Source organism: Zalophus californianus, chromosome 7, assembly GCF_009762305.2.
Source record: "Zalophus californianus isolate mZalCal1 chromosome 7, mZalCal1.pri.v2, whole genome shotgun sequence".
Lineage (NCBI taxonomy): Eukaryota > Metazoa > Chordata > Mammalia > Carnivora > Otariidae > Zalophus > Zalophus californianus.
In genome coordinates this window covers 91,685,509-91,703,215 of record NC_045601.1, presented here as the reverse complement: position 1 = coordinate 91,703,215, position 17,707 = coordinate 91,685,509, and the positions used below count along the sequence as shown (strand labels likewise).

Below are 17,707 nucleotides of genomic sequence, written 5' to 3'. Positions count from 1 at the left end.
TAAGATAGTTAATTATTTTACATCTGTGCATTTAGAACGAAACTGATTTAAATTTCTAAATTGCAGATAAACTGGGTTTTATTGCCAATTTTATAGCTCAGAAACATCTATGGATTAATTTTTTCTTGTTACAATAGATATTCAACACAATGAATTTAATTTTCTTGTAATTAGGCAATTCTAAGACTTCTGAAGTTTAGGATGAACATTGATATATAAAAGTTAACTGAAAATGAGATGATGGAAGATTTAATATTCTGTGTTTGAAAAGCACTTAAACATCATTCACTTGCTTACTAAATATTCACCAAAGGAGAAATATGGTGCACCACTCCCCATTTGTTACCAGGGTGAATACGAAGCAGAAAACATGGTTTTGCTTCCCAAGGGCTTTATGATAATTTATTTACAACAAATTATTTGTTTGAAATGTATATGATATATGTAAAATATACTATTCAGAGTTTATTAGGGCCTCACTTTAGTGCCAGGCACCATGTTAAGTACTTTGTAGCTAGTAACTCATTTAATACCCATATTAACCCTCTGAGGTAAATGCAATTATTAATTTTCAGTGTGGTATTAAAAAACAGAGAAAAAAACCCCTGCCTAAGCTACTTTTTCAGTTTAGCACATAGATTCTTACTGCTTTGCATAAGAGAGACTCTTTTATATATGTTGAGGCTAATGAGGGCAAATTATTAGAATCATCATTGTGAGATGAGAGCAGAAAGAAAAAGCTCTTGGAGGGGGGCACCTGGCTGGCTCAGTTGGTTGAGCATGTGACTCTTGATCTCGGGGTTGTGAGTTCTAGCCCCACGGTGGGTGTCGAGATTACTTAAAAATAAAATCTCTAAAAAGAAAAAAGAAAAAGTTATCTATAACTGGTAGAATCATGTTATACTTTATTTTATACTTTATGAATTTTACAAATTAGACAAACTGTATATCATATGTACTATTGTTTTTTAATTCAACTATATACAAAAGTAGAAAAACATAGTATTAATCAACTTCTTTAACCAGTTTCAAATGATCAGTTTTTAGCTCTTTAGTTTCATTTGCTTCTTTGTCTACTCTTTTTCTTTTTTGGCCAAAGTGTTTTGAAGCAAATCCCATTTATCTGTAAATACTTCAGTATATATCACTAACAGATAATAAACTTTTTAAAAAAACCCACACAACCAAATATTAGTATCAAACCCAACAAAAATAACATTAATTTCTCATGATCATCTAATTTTTGTGTTCAGATAATTATGATTATCTCAAAAAAAGTTTCTTTGTTGGGTTTTTTTTTTTTTTGACATTTCATAAGGATTCAAACAAGTTCCACAAATGTATCTGTATAGTACATTTGTGTCTTAAGGCTTGTTACCTAGATAAAAATTCTTCCTCTGCATCTTTCCATCCATATGCTTTTTGTGTTGTTTGTCCAGTAGAATTTACCATATTCTAGATTTGGTTGTTTATATCCTTATAATATCATTTAAGTTGTTTTCATCTATTGCCCTGATTTTTCAGAGTCTTGTAGATATAGAGGCTTGATTAGATTCATGTTCAGGTTTTTTAATGCGTTAGAGGTGGTACTGTGTAGGTAATGACATCATATCAGGAGGTGTATAATGTTTGCTCCCCATTTAACTGTGACTGGCCAGTTGGTTCAAGTGGTGGGTGTTAGCTTGATCCAACCATTTTACAGTTTTTTATCAACCCTTCATTAAATGATTCAAGCAGCCATTATTTTCCCTGATGGTTATAAAATGGTGATATTTCTAATTTCTATTATTTATCCTGCACTTAAATTAGCTCAGTTCTTTTTTTTTTTAAAGATTTTATTAATTTGTTTGACAGAGAGAGAGAGAGTGAGCGAGCGAGCACAAGCAGGGGGAGCTGCAGGCAGAGGGAGAGAGAGAAGCAGGCTCCCTGCTGAGCAGGACCTTGGGATCATGACCTGAGCTGAAAGCAGATGCTTAACCAATTGAGCCAACCAGGTGCTCCTAAATTAGCTCAGTTCTAATAAGAACTACTTCTCATCAATTATCTGGCTAGTTACTATTATTTTATATCAGTTACCTATTGCTGCATAATAAATTACTCCAGACCTTAATGGTTCAAGGCAATAATAACCATTCATTGTTATTATGGACTCATAATAGTTTCCTCTGCTTTCAGGCTTGCCACCTGCAAATTCATTCTCTATACAACTGCCAGAGGGACTATATAAAATAGAGCCTGACCATTATTAAAACTGCTCAGTGGTAGAATCATTTAATCCTTAAGTCTCACAATTTAAGGAAGGAATAAGTGCTAATGACTTCTTACCTAGCTTTGAAGTCACAAGTTGTCATTTACAGAATATCTTATTTTATTTATACGGGGTCAGCCCTCTTCCGTGTGAGAAGGAACTACAGAAGAATGTGTCTCTTAGGAGGGCCACTTGGAGGGCCTCTTTACAGGAAAAGAAGGTTGAACCTATCCATCTTTTGCTTTAGTCGAATTTCAGAATAATGAGTGGTACACTAGCAATTTCCATAGGTGACAAGTTTCTTTTTTAATTCCTTGGTGGAATGTGTGTATGGAGTATCATTACAACTACATGTATTTTATATACTGGCACGTTTAAATCTTTTACAGACATTATTCTCTGGGATTCTGAAATGGTCCCATCTTTGGCCAGTGGGAGTCTCTTTAAGTTGGCTTCTGTCTTCTTTTAAAATCGCCCTAGTAGTCTTTGACAACTCTCCTGCTTTCAGGCACAAAAAGACACCTAGGATCATATCATACATTTCCTACCCCAGAGTCGAATGTCCAATTATACAAGATGTTTTGGTTTATTTATTTTTATTTTTATTTTTTTTAGAAGACCTGGTTTATTTTTTGTGGAAAATGTTATTTGGAGATAACAATTTTGGTACTAGAGTTTTCATTCCTCCGGAGTTACTGTTGTTTCTAGATTCTTTTGTGGACATAGCTAGGAAATAAGTACTTTAGGGGTGCCTGGGTGGCTCAGTTGTTAGGCGTCTGCCTTCGGCTCAGGTCATGACCCCAGGGCTCAGGTCATGACCCCAGGGTCATCGAGCCCTGCATCTGGCTCCCTGCTCAGTGGGGAGTCTGCTTCTCCCTCTCCCACTCCCCGTGCTTGTGTTCCCTCTCTTGCTACGTCTCTGTCAAATAAATAAATAAAATCTTTAAAAAAAAAGGAAATAAGTATGTTAGAAGGAGAAAATTAAGTCATGAATTCATGTTATTTCTAGTTCAAATTAAAAGTGAGAAGATTTTTACTTTTTTTATTTTATGTCTGTATCTCTTTTCTCTTATGCTGAAAATCTTGGTTCCTAATGAGAAATATTAATATAATTACTCCCTTGGTTTATATCCATCCATTCATTCATCCTCCCATCAAGCTATCTTGCTATCTAGCTATTTTTATCTTTATCTGTAGCTCCAAAATAATACCAATGCTACCACTAACATGAAGACTATAAGATGCAATATAAATTATCTTTATGGTTCTTTTGTCTTTAGGATATAACCCACTGTATTTAGTCAATTTATAACCAATTGAATTAAATTTTCTCTCCTAGGTTATGCCACCAACTTGAAATACAGTTAGATTCATTTATTTCCTTATTTTCTTTCAATGCTTAAGAATTACTCCTTTTTTTTATATTCCAGGTGAAACATTGACCTAGTTCCAAATAAAAACTATGAAGCAGTTTGTATTTTTAAAAGTAAAAAATAAATTTAAAAAAGTGGGCGCCTGGGTGGCTCAGTCATTAAGCGTCTGCCTTCGGCTCGGGTCATGATCCCAGGGTCCTGGGATCGAGCCCCGCATTGGGCTCCCTGCTCCGCGGGAAGCCTGCTTCTTTCTCCCTCTCCCGCTCCCCCTGCTTGTGTTCCCTCTCTCGCTGTGTTTCTCTCTGTCAAATAAATAAGTAAAAAGTAAATAAAAGTCCAGCTGTCATCCCTATCACTTCTTGTTCTCTTCCTCATTCTACAGGTGACCGTTTATAATTTTTTTTCTATAAACTTCCTCTGTTTTTTTTCTTAGAAAAACATGACCATATGTGTATGTGTATATGTAATACACAGATCTATATGTATGTATTAATATCTATTTATTTGTATCTATCTTTCCCTTTTCTTGCATGCTTCTTTACCCTACTTTTTTCACCTTACTATATCCTGAGGATCACTCCACAGCAACATAGCAACATATGCAGACTTTTATAGCCATGTCCTCTGTTCGGTAAATGTTCTCTAGCTTTACCAATCAGATACACAGTGACGCACATCTTGTGTCGAAACAAAGTTTGCTCTGGTAACCCCAGTGTCTGATCTCTACAGCCTCACCACTAGATTAGACAATTTTTTGAACTTTTTCTTAATCTCAAAGGTAAGAAAAAGTATTAGCCTTAACTTGGAATCCCTAGAAATAACAGGCTAAAAGCAGTTCCACGGGGGCACCTGGGTGGCTCAGTTGGTTAAGTGACTGCCTTTGGCTCAGGTCATGATCCCAGGGTCCTGGGATGGAGCCCCACATCGGGCTTCCTGCTCAGGGGGGAGTCTGCTTCTCCCTCTGACCCTCCCCTCTCTCATGTGCTCTCTCTCTCAAATAAATAAAATTAAAAAAAAAAAAAAGCTGTTCCACGGAAACGAAGGGGTACTCTGCCTAGCATGGAAGAGTGAGAGAAGAGCAAAGTGAGGGGAAGGAAGAAAACCAAATGGGCGGTAGTGCATTACCCAGCTGACTACACCGGCTGGTTGCTCGCAGAATGGGTGTTTCTTGAGGGGCTGGAGACAGCGGTACAATTCTTTGGAATACTGAGCAGGGAGAAAAGTACAGCAGGGAGCAGACAGGGTGACAGGGTGACAGCAGGCCCTGTCACACCTTGAACAACAGAAGAAAGAACTCACGTTTAGCTGCACTGGCAATGAAAGACTAAGGAACATTTTGAGCAGGAAAGAGACGGGAGGAGAATTTTTAGCAAGACTCAGAGGGAGCAGGGTAATAGTTGGCAAACGATGGCGCATCCAGCAGAGGGGCACCAGTAGACTGCACTTAACACTGCTGGGTGAAGCCAGAGGACAAAACGGGCAAAGAATTCTTAATTTGGAGAGTTTGGGGGACGCTAGAGGGTGTACGGTTGGGCACTATGGAGTTTGGGAACCTCCAAAATTTTATGCAAATTTTTGTGTCCTAAACATGTTTATTTTTCAGAGGAAAGGATTTTTAGATTTCACCTGATTCTCAGACATCTGTGAGCCAAAAAATAATCAGGAAACCCAGGGTCAGTGAGATTCTGTGCTCACAGATGGATTTATGTTATAAATAAGCCTCCTCCTTTACGAACCCAGTGTAAATGTAAAGAGGCGCCTTTCACCTCTTACAGCCACATTCTCTCTGAACGCCTATGTACTTACTGTCTGCAGCTCACTTTTACATTTAGCTTGTTTTTGTAAGTTTCGGTTTTCTTACCCTGTACTTTTCTTAAAGGAACACGCCTCATATCACCTTCAGTCATCATCACAATATGACTTTAAGGTGTTAAAAGAAACTGAGGCATATTAAGCATTTTGAGTTCATTTGAGCAAAGATTGGTTTGAACTGGGCAGCCTCCAGTCTAGCAGATAGGAAGGAGCTCTGAGGAGCTGTAGCAAATGAAAGACTTTTACCAGCAGAAGGGAGTGGGGACAAGGAAGTTATACTGGCAAAAAAGCAGACTGGTTATGGCAAGGTCACTTTCCTTTAGGGGATGACAGGGGCCTATCAGGCAGATTATCCAAGTCGCGCTGATCAGATGATTCCTGACCGACTGGTTTCAGATTCCACTTCTGGGACAGCCTAAACTGTAATTAAGTCTCAGTTTGGTGATGCAGGGCTGAGCATAAGCAACTCCATTTTGGGCCTGTTGCCTTGTGTTTAACAAAGGTCAAGCAAAATGCAAATTAAATGAAGTAAAATCTGCTTAAAAACCTGTTGCACAAAGCACATGTACATATATGGAGAAGTTACAACTTAACAAATCTCTTCTTTTAGCCTTGGCTGCTGACTAACAACAGAAGTAGCTTGCTGGTTCTCTGCTACATCAGAGTGCATCCCAGGAGCATGAAGGCCTTACATGAACTCTGTCTTATTATACCCTCATCTGAGAGGCTGCATTAGGACACGGCTGGATCTGTGCATGCTGACATACTTGGAGCAGGAAAGCAGGGCTTGCAGGGTTTACAGAGCCCTGAGTCCCCACCTTATCAAGCCTGACCTCCCACCTTACTTGGCACAACACTTCCCCTTATGTATCCACAGTGTCTCCTACTCCCAGCTGTGAGGCAGGGAACCAAAGGGAGCATTTTGAGTTCTTCTTAAGAAAATTTATACCATCCAGCTAGGCATTGGTAAGACATTCTGACCAGCTTTGAGATTTTGCATTTAAAATTTGTTCCAAACACCATGAAATTTATGCTTCTGGGCTGGGACTTGCCTCCTGAGCATTTAAAAAGTATTTTATTATGTGTCTTAGTTATTTTTCAGAAAAAGACCAAACTTTAGCTTTGATCTGTCTATCCTGTCACCTAGAAATTCAATTTAATATTACTCTGCTTCAGGTAAAAAACAAAAGCGTGGAGCCATGTAAAGTTAAAAGCTTGGCATAGAGGAAAACCTCTTAAACACCACTGAAAAGTATATTACAAAGAAAACATCTTCTTTTAAAAAGGGATTCTTATTATTGAGATTAGAGCAGAATTACAAAACTTACCAAAAGGAGTAAAATTCTCTGTAAACTCCTGCTACTAGAGCTGAATGTCCGTGAACAGGAACCTTAGTATTTTTAAACAGCTTTATTGAGCTATAATTTACATACCATAAAATTTACCTCTTTTTAAATTCAGGGAACTGTACTTTAATAAGTCATTATACATAATACTCACAAGAGCTACTTCTGACGGTATAGCAGTGCTTCACATGTAGTTACTATGGTGAATATTTTGTTATTTTAATAAGGAGATCCCAAACACTGGTCCCAATTTTGATAAGAAAGATTTTAGAATCCTATAAAGGAACTTGTCAGAGGTGTCGTTCCCATTGTACATGATTAATCAAGTTTATTTGTTATTTAAGTCAAAGCTCTCATGTTAGACCATGAGAAAGAGCTTTCCACTCACACAGGAGTTGATGAAACCCCCAGGGCCTGTGTTATGAGGCAAGTTATTCCAATTTGGAGAAAATATCAAATGTCAATTGAAGACAACTTCATTAAAAAAAAATTAAGAATAGATGAACAGATTACATCCTGCAGTTAAAGAGATACTTAACACTTCTGTTACCTTATCTATATTATTAGCTGCTTTTAAATTCATTTCTTGTTATTTAGGTTCTGAAGAGAATTTTAATCCAGGAACTAGAAGATTTGATTTTGGGGCCTGCTGTACTACTTTTAAGGTGCTGTTTTATCCTCCTGATTCACTCGTAATCTCTGAGGCTTGGTTTCCCATCCATTAAATTGGACTAGGGTATCTGCCTTGACTAATTTAAGAAGGTGTGTGATTAGGAGCAATGGAAATAATGTATGCAAAAAATGCTCCGTTAGCCACAAACTGCTGTGCAATTGTATGGTATTACTTTTATTACCACAAATCAAGAAAATTATCTATATTAATCAAAATAATCTGCAAATAGTTCTAAGTGTCTATCTACACTTGACACTATATTTTCCAAGATAAACACTTGTGGCTTTTAAATGGAAACAGTTAGGCCCTTATTCCATACGGAATAATGACGAGTTGGAGTGAGTTTCCTACCTGGGCCTTCAATTTCCTCTGCTTTCTTAATGTCACTTCCCATTCTTTATTATTGTATTCTTTATTACTGTCAGTTTATTTATTATCACATTAAAAGATAACAAAAACACCTCGTAGGTGACTTGAAGAATGACCACATTTCTTTAGATAAAGTGAGGTAAATTTGATCTTTTGAATAATTAAGCTTGGTTATAGAGCAAATTAGAATGCATAAGTTGTAAAACAAACCTAAAGGTTTCATTAAAAATTGTAAAGGAGTAGAATAAAATCATAATGGTTAAGCTAATTCTAACATATATTTCTTTATGATGGTGGCATCCTAAGCATCAGGTTTTGTCCTTAGTACTTCCATGGGCTTGAGCACATTACACATTTTTTCTTCACAAGTTTCCATAAAATTCAGCTAGCTCTTTTTTTTTTTTAAAGATTTTATTTATTTATGAGAGAGCAAGAGAGAGAGAAACAGCACGAGAGGGGAGAGGGTCACAGGGAGAAGCAGGCTCCCCGCTGAGCAGGGAGCCTGATGTGGGACTCGATCCCGGGACTCCGGGATCACGACCTGAGCTGAAGGCAGTCGCTTAACCAACTGAGCCACCCAGGTGCCCCTCAGTTAGCTCTTTTAACTTACTGATTAGCACATTAGATGTCTTGGACATCCCAGAACACATCAAGCCTTTTCGTACTTGTTTTGGATTAATTTAGATTTGACTCCCCACCGACATTCCTCCCACCATCACAATCAATAGGTCATAATATACCATGAATATTTCTCTGTAATATCTTCTAAATTAATTCTTTCCTTTTTTATGGCTATTTCTTAAAACCAGGCCCTTCATAATGTGCTTAGATTTTCCAAAACTGTCTCCTGGTGATTCCCCAATATACCCATGCTGCAAAGGATGTCAACAAGATTGTCTTTACCATGGTTTTTTCCTGCTCAGAAAACTGCTTATGTCTCATTCTTGAGGACAATCAAATCTGTTATCTGTCATGTCAATGTCTCATCCTTCTATACTTCACCTATCCCATTTCTCATAGCTAATCGATTACAATATTCTGTTTAGTCAGTTTGGCTTCATTCTCATGATCATCATGGGGTCACCTTGCTTGTCCTTAACATTTGCACTTGTGCTTAGAACCTTTGGAATAGAGATTCTTTCTACTTTTTCATTGAATAGCTACTCATTGGTTCATTAACTGAACAAATAATTAATGAATGCCTATTCCATGCTGGGCAACTCTTCAAGGTGTGAAGGAGACAATGGTAGGAAGATCTAATGACAGTCTCCTCTCTATCACCTCTACCCCCCAACAAGAAGCCTTTCCTCACCAACCCAGTGCACTGGAATTAGCAGGTGTTTGAAATTTGCCCTTTGCTTTTGATTATTTTCCGGCGAGGAGGTCGAGGGGAACTGTTCAGGGAAGGTAAGGGACTCACTCAGGCCTTATAAAACTGGGTGCTCTTCTACCCTTGTCTTGTAGGGTATAAGAGCTTCCTACTTCGTGAATTGCTCTGCAGGGAGCTAGCATGAGTGGTGAAGTGCATCGTGCCTTCTGACATGCCCTGTGGGACAACGTGGACCGATCACTTTTGTGGCTGTCTCATACATGTAGAGAATAGCTAGGATGTAAGGAACTGAATTGAATAGCTAGAGTGGAAGAAATGGAAGGACGGAGTTCTTACTTCCTCTTTCTTTGGCATAGTCCCAAGAACACCCTCTTAGACTACGTATGCACAGAAGAGATGCTCAACAAAAGTTCTTTACAAGACAACATTCCTTTGTTGTTCCCATTCAACAGGTCCGTGTTTTGTTTCATACTGAAGTAGTTCGGAAGTCAAATCACACAGCTTTGCTAGGGTCCACCTCGCGAGGACCCCTTCTGATGGAGCTCAAGCCTAAATATGAGAGCAAATCCCAGTAGGCAAACCCTTGTATGATTAACATTTCTGGCAACACTCTCAATGCTATGAATTTAAGATTCTTTTCCATGGTGTCTGGAATGAGATGTAGTGACTCATTTCCATTGTTTAAAAGTATTGAGAAGATAGCATGACTGTTGCACCGACCCTTTCCAGTTGCTTTTATCTGTGGCCCAGTCACCTAGGAAGTCCACATAAAAACATTTTAAATGTGAGCATCAGTCTGTGTTTGTTTGTGTGAGTGGAGTACTGCTTAGCATGCAAATAACTTGCTAGTTTCTTTCTGAATAATGTCATACTTACTAAACAGCAGATCCACCCTCTATGCATGTCCCACCATTGGCACATTTCATTAAACTGCAGGGAGAAGCATCGCACTGGCCAACGCTGTGCCCAGCATTTGGGTGGCCCTCAGGGTTTCCCAGGCGTCTGAAATGGCCCTTCTTAGTGCGAACTTGCATAGTGAAAATGCAACCTTGGAGAAAGGCAAAAACACTTCATATTAAAAAACTGGAAGAAACAGACAAAACAAGAAGAGAATTATTTTTCATTTTTAAAGCAGCATTTTTTCAACATAAAGTAATACATGTCAATTTTTAAGAAAAGACTATAAAACTGTAAAAACACAGAGAAGCACAGAGAGAAAAATAAAAAAATTATCTACAGTATCAACACTGTAGAAAAGACAATTGTATATTTTAAAGATTTATTTATTTATTTGAGAGAGAGAGAGTGATGAGCAAGGGTGGGGCAGAGGGAAAGAATCTCAAGCCGACGCCACACTGAGCTGGAAGCCTGATGTAGGGCCCCATCCCAGAACCCTGAGATCATGACCTGAGCCAAAACCAAGAGTCGGCTGCTCAACCGACTGAGCCACCCAGGCACCCCTAGAAAAGACAATTATTAACATTTTGGTATGTATGATATACCACTAATTATTAACATGTATACACACACAGCAGTTTTTCTATGCTTAGCTCTATTTTCTTTTAAACAAAAATAGAATCCTGCGTTAAACTATGTAATATCTAGTATTCCAAGCATTTGTATATCATAAATACCATTAACTCTTTTTTCATAGCCTTAACTATTTTTAAATGATGGCATACTGTTCTTTTATATAATATATCTAATTAATTTTCAATTATTGGGCAACTGACTCATTTCTACTCTTTTGCTATTAAAAATAATGCTATGATTAACATCATACGGATATCCTTGTGTATTTGCTAATTATTTTCTTAGTATTATTTTCTAGCAGTAACACTACTAAGGCAAAAGATATGGATGCTTTGAAGGGTGTCCCAGTGTCACAGATATTTTGCACAAATTTTATCTCCCCCACTCGCTACTGGAACACCTGCTTCTTCACAATCACCACATGCAAGAGATTATTATGTTTCATTTTAAAATGAAACAAAGAATAAAATTTTCTTTTGCTATTTTTAATTGGGGTTGAAAACCTTTTAATAAATGTATTAGCCATTTGTATTTCTTACTTTTCATTTGTTTATTATATAATTTTTTTCTCTATTCACCACTTCAAACATTAATTCGGAAGACCTGCTTACATAATGAGTGTATTAGTTGTTTGCCATATATTGTTAATACTTTCTTCAGTTTATTATTTGCCATCTAATTTTGCTTATGGTGAAGCTTTTATTTTTTTATGTAGGGAAGTTTATAATTTTTATGTTGTCACATTTCTCTTTTTTCCCCTCAAGGGTTTGTCTGCATATATCCTTAGAAAGGTCTTTCCCAGGTATACACTGTATGATCTTACTGATATATGGAATCTAAAAAAGTCTAACTCATAGAAGCAAAGTGGAATGGTGGTTGCCAGGGGCTGGGAGTGGGAGAAATGGGGGAGATGTTAGTCAAATGGTATAAACTTTCACTTATAAGATGAATAAGTTCTGGGGATCCAATACAAAGCATGTGCCTCTAATTAATAATACTGTATTCTATACCTGAAATTTGCCGAGAAAGTAAATTGTAAGTGTTCTTACCACACATAGGTACAAGGTAACCATGTTAGATGATGAATGTGTTAACTTGACCGTGGTTCTCTTTTCACAATGTATGTGTAGTCTAAATCATCACCTTCTACACCTTAAATATATACTATTTTATTTGTCAATTGTATTTAGCAGGGCTGGGAAAAGAAAGATCTTTAACATCCTAAGATTAGGAAAATACAAACAAAAAGGGCAGCTCAACAAAGACTTTATATGGAACTGTTTGGGATCCTGAAATGTATTATAATTTTACTCCTCTCCTTCAGCACTTACAGTTTGTTTAATTTAAAGTACTTTTAAGTCAATACGGTTATTGGCTCTAAATAGTGTCCTTAAAATGAGGAAATAAAGGCTAGAATGGATTTTATTTTTGAAACTTTCAGGAGCTAAAAGCCCGGAATAATTCCTCATGGTGAAAAAGATGAGTTCAGTTTTGAAAGGTCAAGACTTTACTTTCCAACTTAATCTTCACTGGCCTTTTCGCTGACAAGCACCACTCTCAGCAGGCACTGCTATTTTCTTATTGTGAGAGAACTGTGATTGTCCTTCCTCAGATTTAACCTTTGTTATTTCTCCAAGTCCTGCCATCTGCTATTGCACAAAAAAAGCACTGCAGAAATGAAGAAATTAATGAATGCTATCAGCTTTATACAGAATAACCGGGTAACCCAATTAACAAAGCAGCGTTTCCCATGCTTTTTGCAGAGTGAAATGCTCTCAGCAGAGAGCAAAAGTATAAGTACAGGATGGAGTCAGGTGGGTCTGGGTTCAATTGTAATCTCTGCCACATAATGGGTAGATGATCCAAACCTGAGTGCCAATCTTTGCACTTTTAAAATGGGGACAAGAATAACTATACTATGAGTTAAGAGGAATAGGCTAATATACATAAACTGGCCAATGTAATCCCTGGCAACTAGTAGGTCTCACATCCTACCCTGTCTACCTCAGTGTCTCAAGCCTTTTACCACCTTTATAAATTTTTTTTCCTTTTAGCAAAAATTGAGCTTTTTGTAGTTTTTATAATCATGCACTGAAAAAAACTTGTAAATGACTATAACAAATATTAAATTCTGAAATGTTTCATTTAAAACCACTTCTGCTTTATATAGATAAATGAAATGCTTTTGTTATGAGGAATTGCTGAAATATATTTTTGGCTAAAAATGTGGCAATGCTATATTTAGAGAAACATTTGGCTAATACAGATAGTTAAATGTGTTTATTTTACAGAGAGATGCTTCATGTCAGTCAACATATGCAGTTTACAGGCAATTACAGTGGAAGCCATATGTAGAATATATATTGTATATTTTCAGTATTACTAATACAGCAAAGTATAATCTGCTTAGTATAACACCATGCAGGGGCACTTGGGTGGCTCAGTCAGTTAAGTGTCTGCCTTCGGCTGAGGTCGTGATCCCGGGCTCCTGGGATGGAGCCTGATCATATCAGGCTCCCTGCTCAGCAGGAAGTCTGCTTCTCCCTCTGCCTCTGCTCCTCCCCCTGCTCATGCTCAATCTCTCAAATAAATAAATAAATTCTTAAAAAAAAAGTATAGCACCATGCACCAGGTATTCAATACATACTTCCTGCAAATGATAAAGTGGTTATGATAAAGACTTGGAAGCCATCAGCCATGTGTATGTTGGAAAGTAAGACTGGCTAGGTTCCACATAAGTGATAGCATTTTTTGGACAGTAAAATAATGTTTAACTTGTTGCAATAAATCCTTTCTCCCCCTCCGCCCCGCCATGTGTTCTGGTTTGAAAAGTACCACGCAATCAAAAAGAGAGAGAGAAAAAGCAGAACTAGCCAGAAACTGTACTGACAGAGCAGGGTCCTTTTAGTTGGAATAACATGTTCTTTACAGTGTTGTTAATGAATCTGAATCTATTTCATGTTCACTCTGATATTCAGTTGAGTAATAAATATTTAGTAATCCCAGCATCAGTGAACCTGAGCTGCTGTAACACTAGAATAATAGATAGATGGGACAGTAGATTTCCCCATGTTCACACTGACCGAAAGTAACTTTTAATTCTACATCAGGACTAAATAGGTCTGTCAGTGAAAGCAACAGATCTTAGAACATTGATGAAAGCGACGGATCTTCTTCCCATAAAAATGCACGAGGGCACAGGCAGTTATATGGGTGTGGTTTCAGGAGACTCAAGGACCCACTGAATCCCATCCAGGAACCTCAAGCTGGGAACCCTGCAGCTTTGGAATAGATGTAACTTTGGAGAGGAGGACAGAATTTTTCTTACGGCAGGTGAGAGAGTAAGGCCTTCTCTGCCTGGTGTGTCTATTACTCTGGATAAGGGTTATTTAAACCTCAAGATCTTCGTAAGTATTAAAGGTTATAGGGAAGTAATGGCTCATTAGAAACCATTTCCAGAACAAAAACAAATGGGCTTTATCAACAGTAAGGATTTATATTTTAGACTGAGAACTTCTGGATTAGAGTCATTTATCACTAGTATTTATAAAAATATGAAATCCTAAATCATATAATCTCTTACTATGTGTAATCACCACTCTAAAGACAAATGTGGTAGCCTTAGTCTATTAAAATTTTTCATGAAACTCTATATTTGTTTTGTTATGGTTAATTAATACAGTGGCTTCCAAATCTGGGGAGGCTTATCCAAATGCAAATTTCTATTCATTCATTCATTCATTCATTCATTGCAATGCAAATTTTTAGATTCCATCATAGATATTTTGATGAGGTATTTCCAGCATAGGGTCCAGAAATCTACATTTTAAGAAAATTATCCTGTATCCTTCCTTACAGACGAGAGAGCTCAGCTTTTGGAGGTGTGTGGTCCTGCTGTGACCCGGTTCTTAGGGTACATTGGTAACAAGTGTCCAAAATTTTCAGAACAGAGTGAATGCGAGTTAATAATGGATGAGAGGCAGACATCAGGGGAGGATTCAAGAGACAAGTGATAAGATTAAGGGCTTTCAAGGTCATGGAACTTCCATGATACTGGATTAAGAGGCAGTTGCTAAGCTGACCTGCCCAAGACTTCTATCCTGAGCGCTGCGGCAGCTGCCGCGCAATCCTAGCATTTCTGTCTGAGGGAGGGCCCGCCGTGTGCGCGCTGCACTCAGCTCACCGACACACTTACGGGGAAGATGACAGGTCTCAGGACAGCCTCTGTTTTCATTAGCAAGGTGTACAGAAAATTCATAATAGAAGGGAGAAAATTACACAAGAAAACCTCAGGAAGCACTGGCCTTCAATCAATTGGACATCAAATCCAACGACGACAGGTTGGAATGATAATAGTAAACATGCACTGAGTGTTTATCATGTATTGGTTTCCGGGCTAAGCCCTTACTATCATTATTTTATTTAATTGATTCACTCAGAAGAACCCTATGAGGTAGATCTTTTTCTCCTCTGAGGAGAAAAGAGAAGAAAATGGGAGCTCCAAAGCGTGTGAGGACCAGGCTACAAGTTAGGGAGCAGCTACCGGGCAGGGCCTGAGTCTGAAGCCGCCCCGACTCCAGAGCCTGTGCGCCTATCCAGTGTCCGCACGTGTAGCGGAGAAAGAGAAGCCGGGGCCGGGAGGAGCTGTGCCCCCGCCCCCAGCAGCACTGTCGCCATCGCTGACACAAAGCGGGCACTGGAAACCAGGCGCCAGTCTTGTGTTCTCTCACCACTCCCTCCGTTTCAGAACTACATAGCAAGAGAAGTGCTGTTCTTGTTCCGTTTTATAGGTGAGGCACAGCAAGGCACAGGGAGGTGACTAGCCAGGGTCCTGAGGCTTGGAGGTGGCAGAGCCGGGCTGCATACCCCAGTGGGTTGTGTTGGGTTCCGGAGTCCATGCTCTTACCCTTGATGCTATTCCCGGAGTATTTGTGTAAGCCTCGTGTCCGTGAATAAATGACAGCAAGGTTTGATGACCCTGCCCAGGGTCTCCACCTGGCTGAGCGGAAGATGTGCTTCTTCATATTCATAAGTTTACCCACCCCTTTTCTTGGATATAGTGTTTTTAAAAACTCATTGATTTGTCTTGCCCTTACACTCCTTTTCAGATTATCTCCTGCTGTAAGGACCGTGGAGTTACTACATTTAGCACAGTGCCTTAATATGCTTTAAACTCTTCTATAAGACACCCTTCTGAAAATCAGCACTGATTACATATTCAAGGAAAAAGTTTCTTGGACAACCTTGGCAGAAGGAACTCATTTTACTGGAAGATAACCTTGTATCATGCTGGGTAGCTGTGTTGCTTTCATATGTTTCACGTACATAGGCTCCTGCATCCGTGTTTAGGCAGAAGTCAGTGGAGGTGGGGAGAAGGGTACTGCCAGGCAGGCAGAGGACTCAAGTGCCTGACATGGCTCTTGATGGCGGCTTCTGTCCTGTAGAGATGTGCTTCACATCCTAGTCCCTATTCCTTGACTTCTGCTGGAGAGCAGGCGGGTCATGGGTGGGTGGCTGAGGACACTATTAACCAACAGCTCCTTGAGCAAACATTCTCAGACTAGGATCCATCAAAAAGCTTATTTTCACCAAATTCACTATTATAACAATTCAAAGCATGTCTTTATCTCACAACTCTACTGTGAATCAGCTTTATGGGAGAAGGTCTGAGTCTATTTCCCTTTCTGAACACAGAGAGATAGACTATGGCAATACGATCACTTGCTCAAGCATAATGTTCCCCCTGAACCTTCTTGAGTTGTGGGCCACGTGTTGATGGTATGGATCAGTTAGCTGCAGTCTATCTCTCACCTGTACATCAAGTAGGTTCCAAAGTTAGCTGGAGTTTCAATATTTACTGTGACTCCCTGAGGTTTACCTTATTTGCCCTATGTTAAAAAGCACCCTATATTAAAAAAAGTTAGTCATGCCCCTGATCCCCCCATATTATGCTCTATTTTTCCTTTCTCCCCCTACAGAATTTGTCGGCTTATGCTACTATTTTCTTATAGTAGTTTTATTTCTTCATCATATTTAGTGTTTATTGCCTTTATGCAACTGGAATGTACACTCACAAGTAGGGGGATCTTTGTTTTCTTCATTGAAACATACTACACACATAGTACATAGGTAGGAAGTGATTGAATGCTTTCTATTAAAATCAAACTTTGGTCAAGTCTGATTAGAAAGCAATCCATATTTCTGGTTTTGGAACTAGAAGTATATTATTTAAAGTTTTTTCTTGTCTCAGAATTTGAAACTGGTAGGTAGAGTGTAAAAACCATCCACGCCTTACCTTGATAGCCATTTTTAAAATCGCCTCCGGTGGGTAAGAGATCTGGTGTATATTCACTGTAGCCACCTACATAAAACTGACTGACGACTTTGAGACCAACCAGTCTTCCCGGGGAGATGATGGATTTATTTTTATGATCATCTACCTTTAAGAGGAAAAGAATTCAAAAGATATTAAAAAAAGGAATTAATTCCCCAGGGTGAACTGTTAAGATACTGTTTTGTTATTTTCCATTAACTTGGCATGAAAAATTCACAAAGACCTGAATTTTGAAAAAATAAAAAACACCGCACCACTCTATTCTTTGCTTCTCTGCTGGTGTCTGTTACCATGGATATATTAATATAGCAATCATAGTTTTGCATTTCAATCAAAATCACAGTTCTCCAAAGATCAGAAGCTAGCATCCTGCTGGTCTTCCTCCATCTAGCCTTGGCCCCTCCCCTTCCATTCTCAATACAACCACCAGATCATTTATCAAAAAAAGTCAATTGCGGTAACCATCCCCCCTTCTAAAATTTCTCAGCAGCTCCCCCATTGCTCTTGATAAAAATCTAACTTCTTGGGGCACCTGGGTGGCTCAGTCAGTTAAGTGTCTGCCTTCGGCTCAGGTCATGATCCCGAAGTCCTGGAATTGAGCCCTGAGTCGGGATTGAGCCCCTAGTCGGGATCCAGCCCTGACTCAGGCTCCCTGCTGGGCAGAGGGCCTGCTTTTCCCTCTCCCTGAC

The 17,707-nt window shown here is 38.7% G+C and overlaps 1 protein-coding gene across 1 annotated transcript in view; it reads right to left on the bottom strand.

Moving 5' to 3' along the window:
- EYS (eyes shut homolog) overlaps positions 1 to 17,707 on the bottom strand; it is a 1,577,782-nt gene that overhangs the window by 44,384 nt on the left and 1,515,691 nt on the right. Inside the window, 2 exon segments of the mRNA XM_027604057.2 lie at positions 10,028 to 10,199; positions 16,980 to 17,124. Coding sequence (XP_027459858.2) covers positions 10,028 to 10,199; positions 16,980 to 17,124 — 317 coding nt within the window.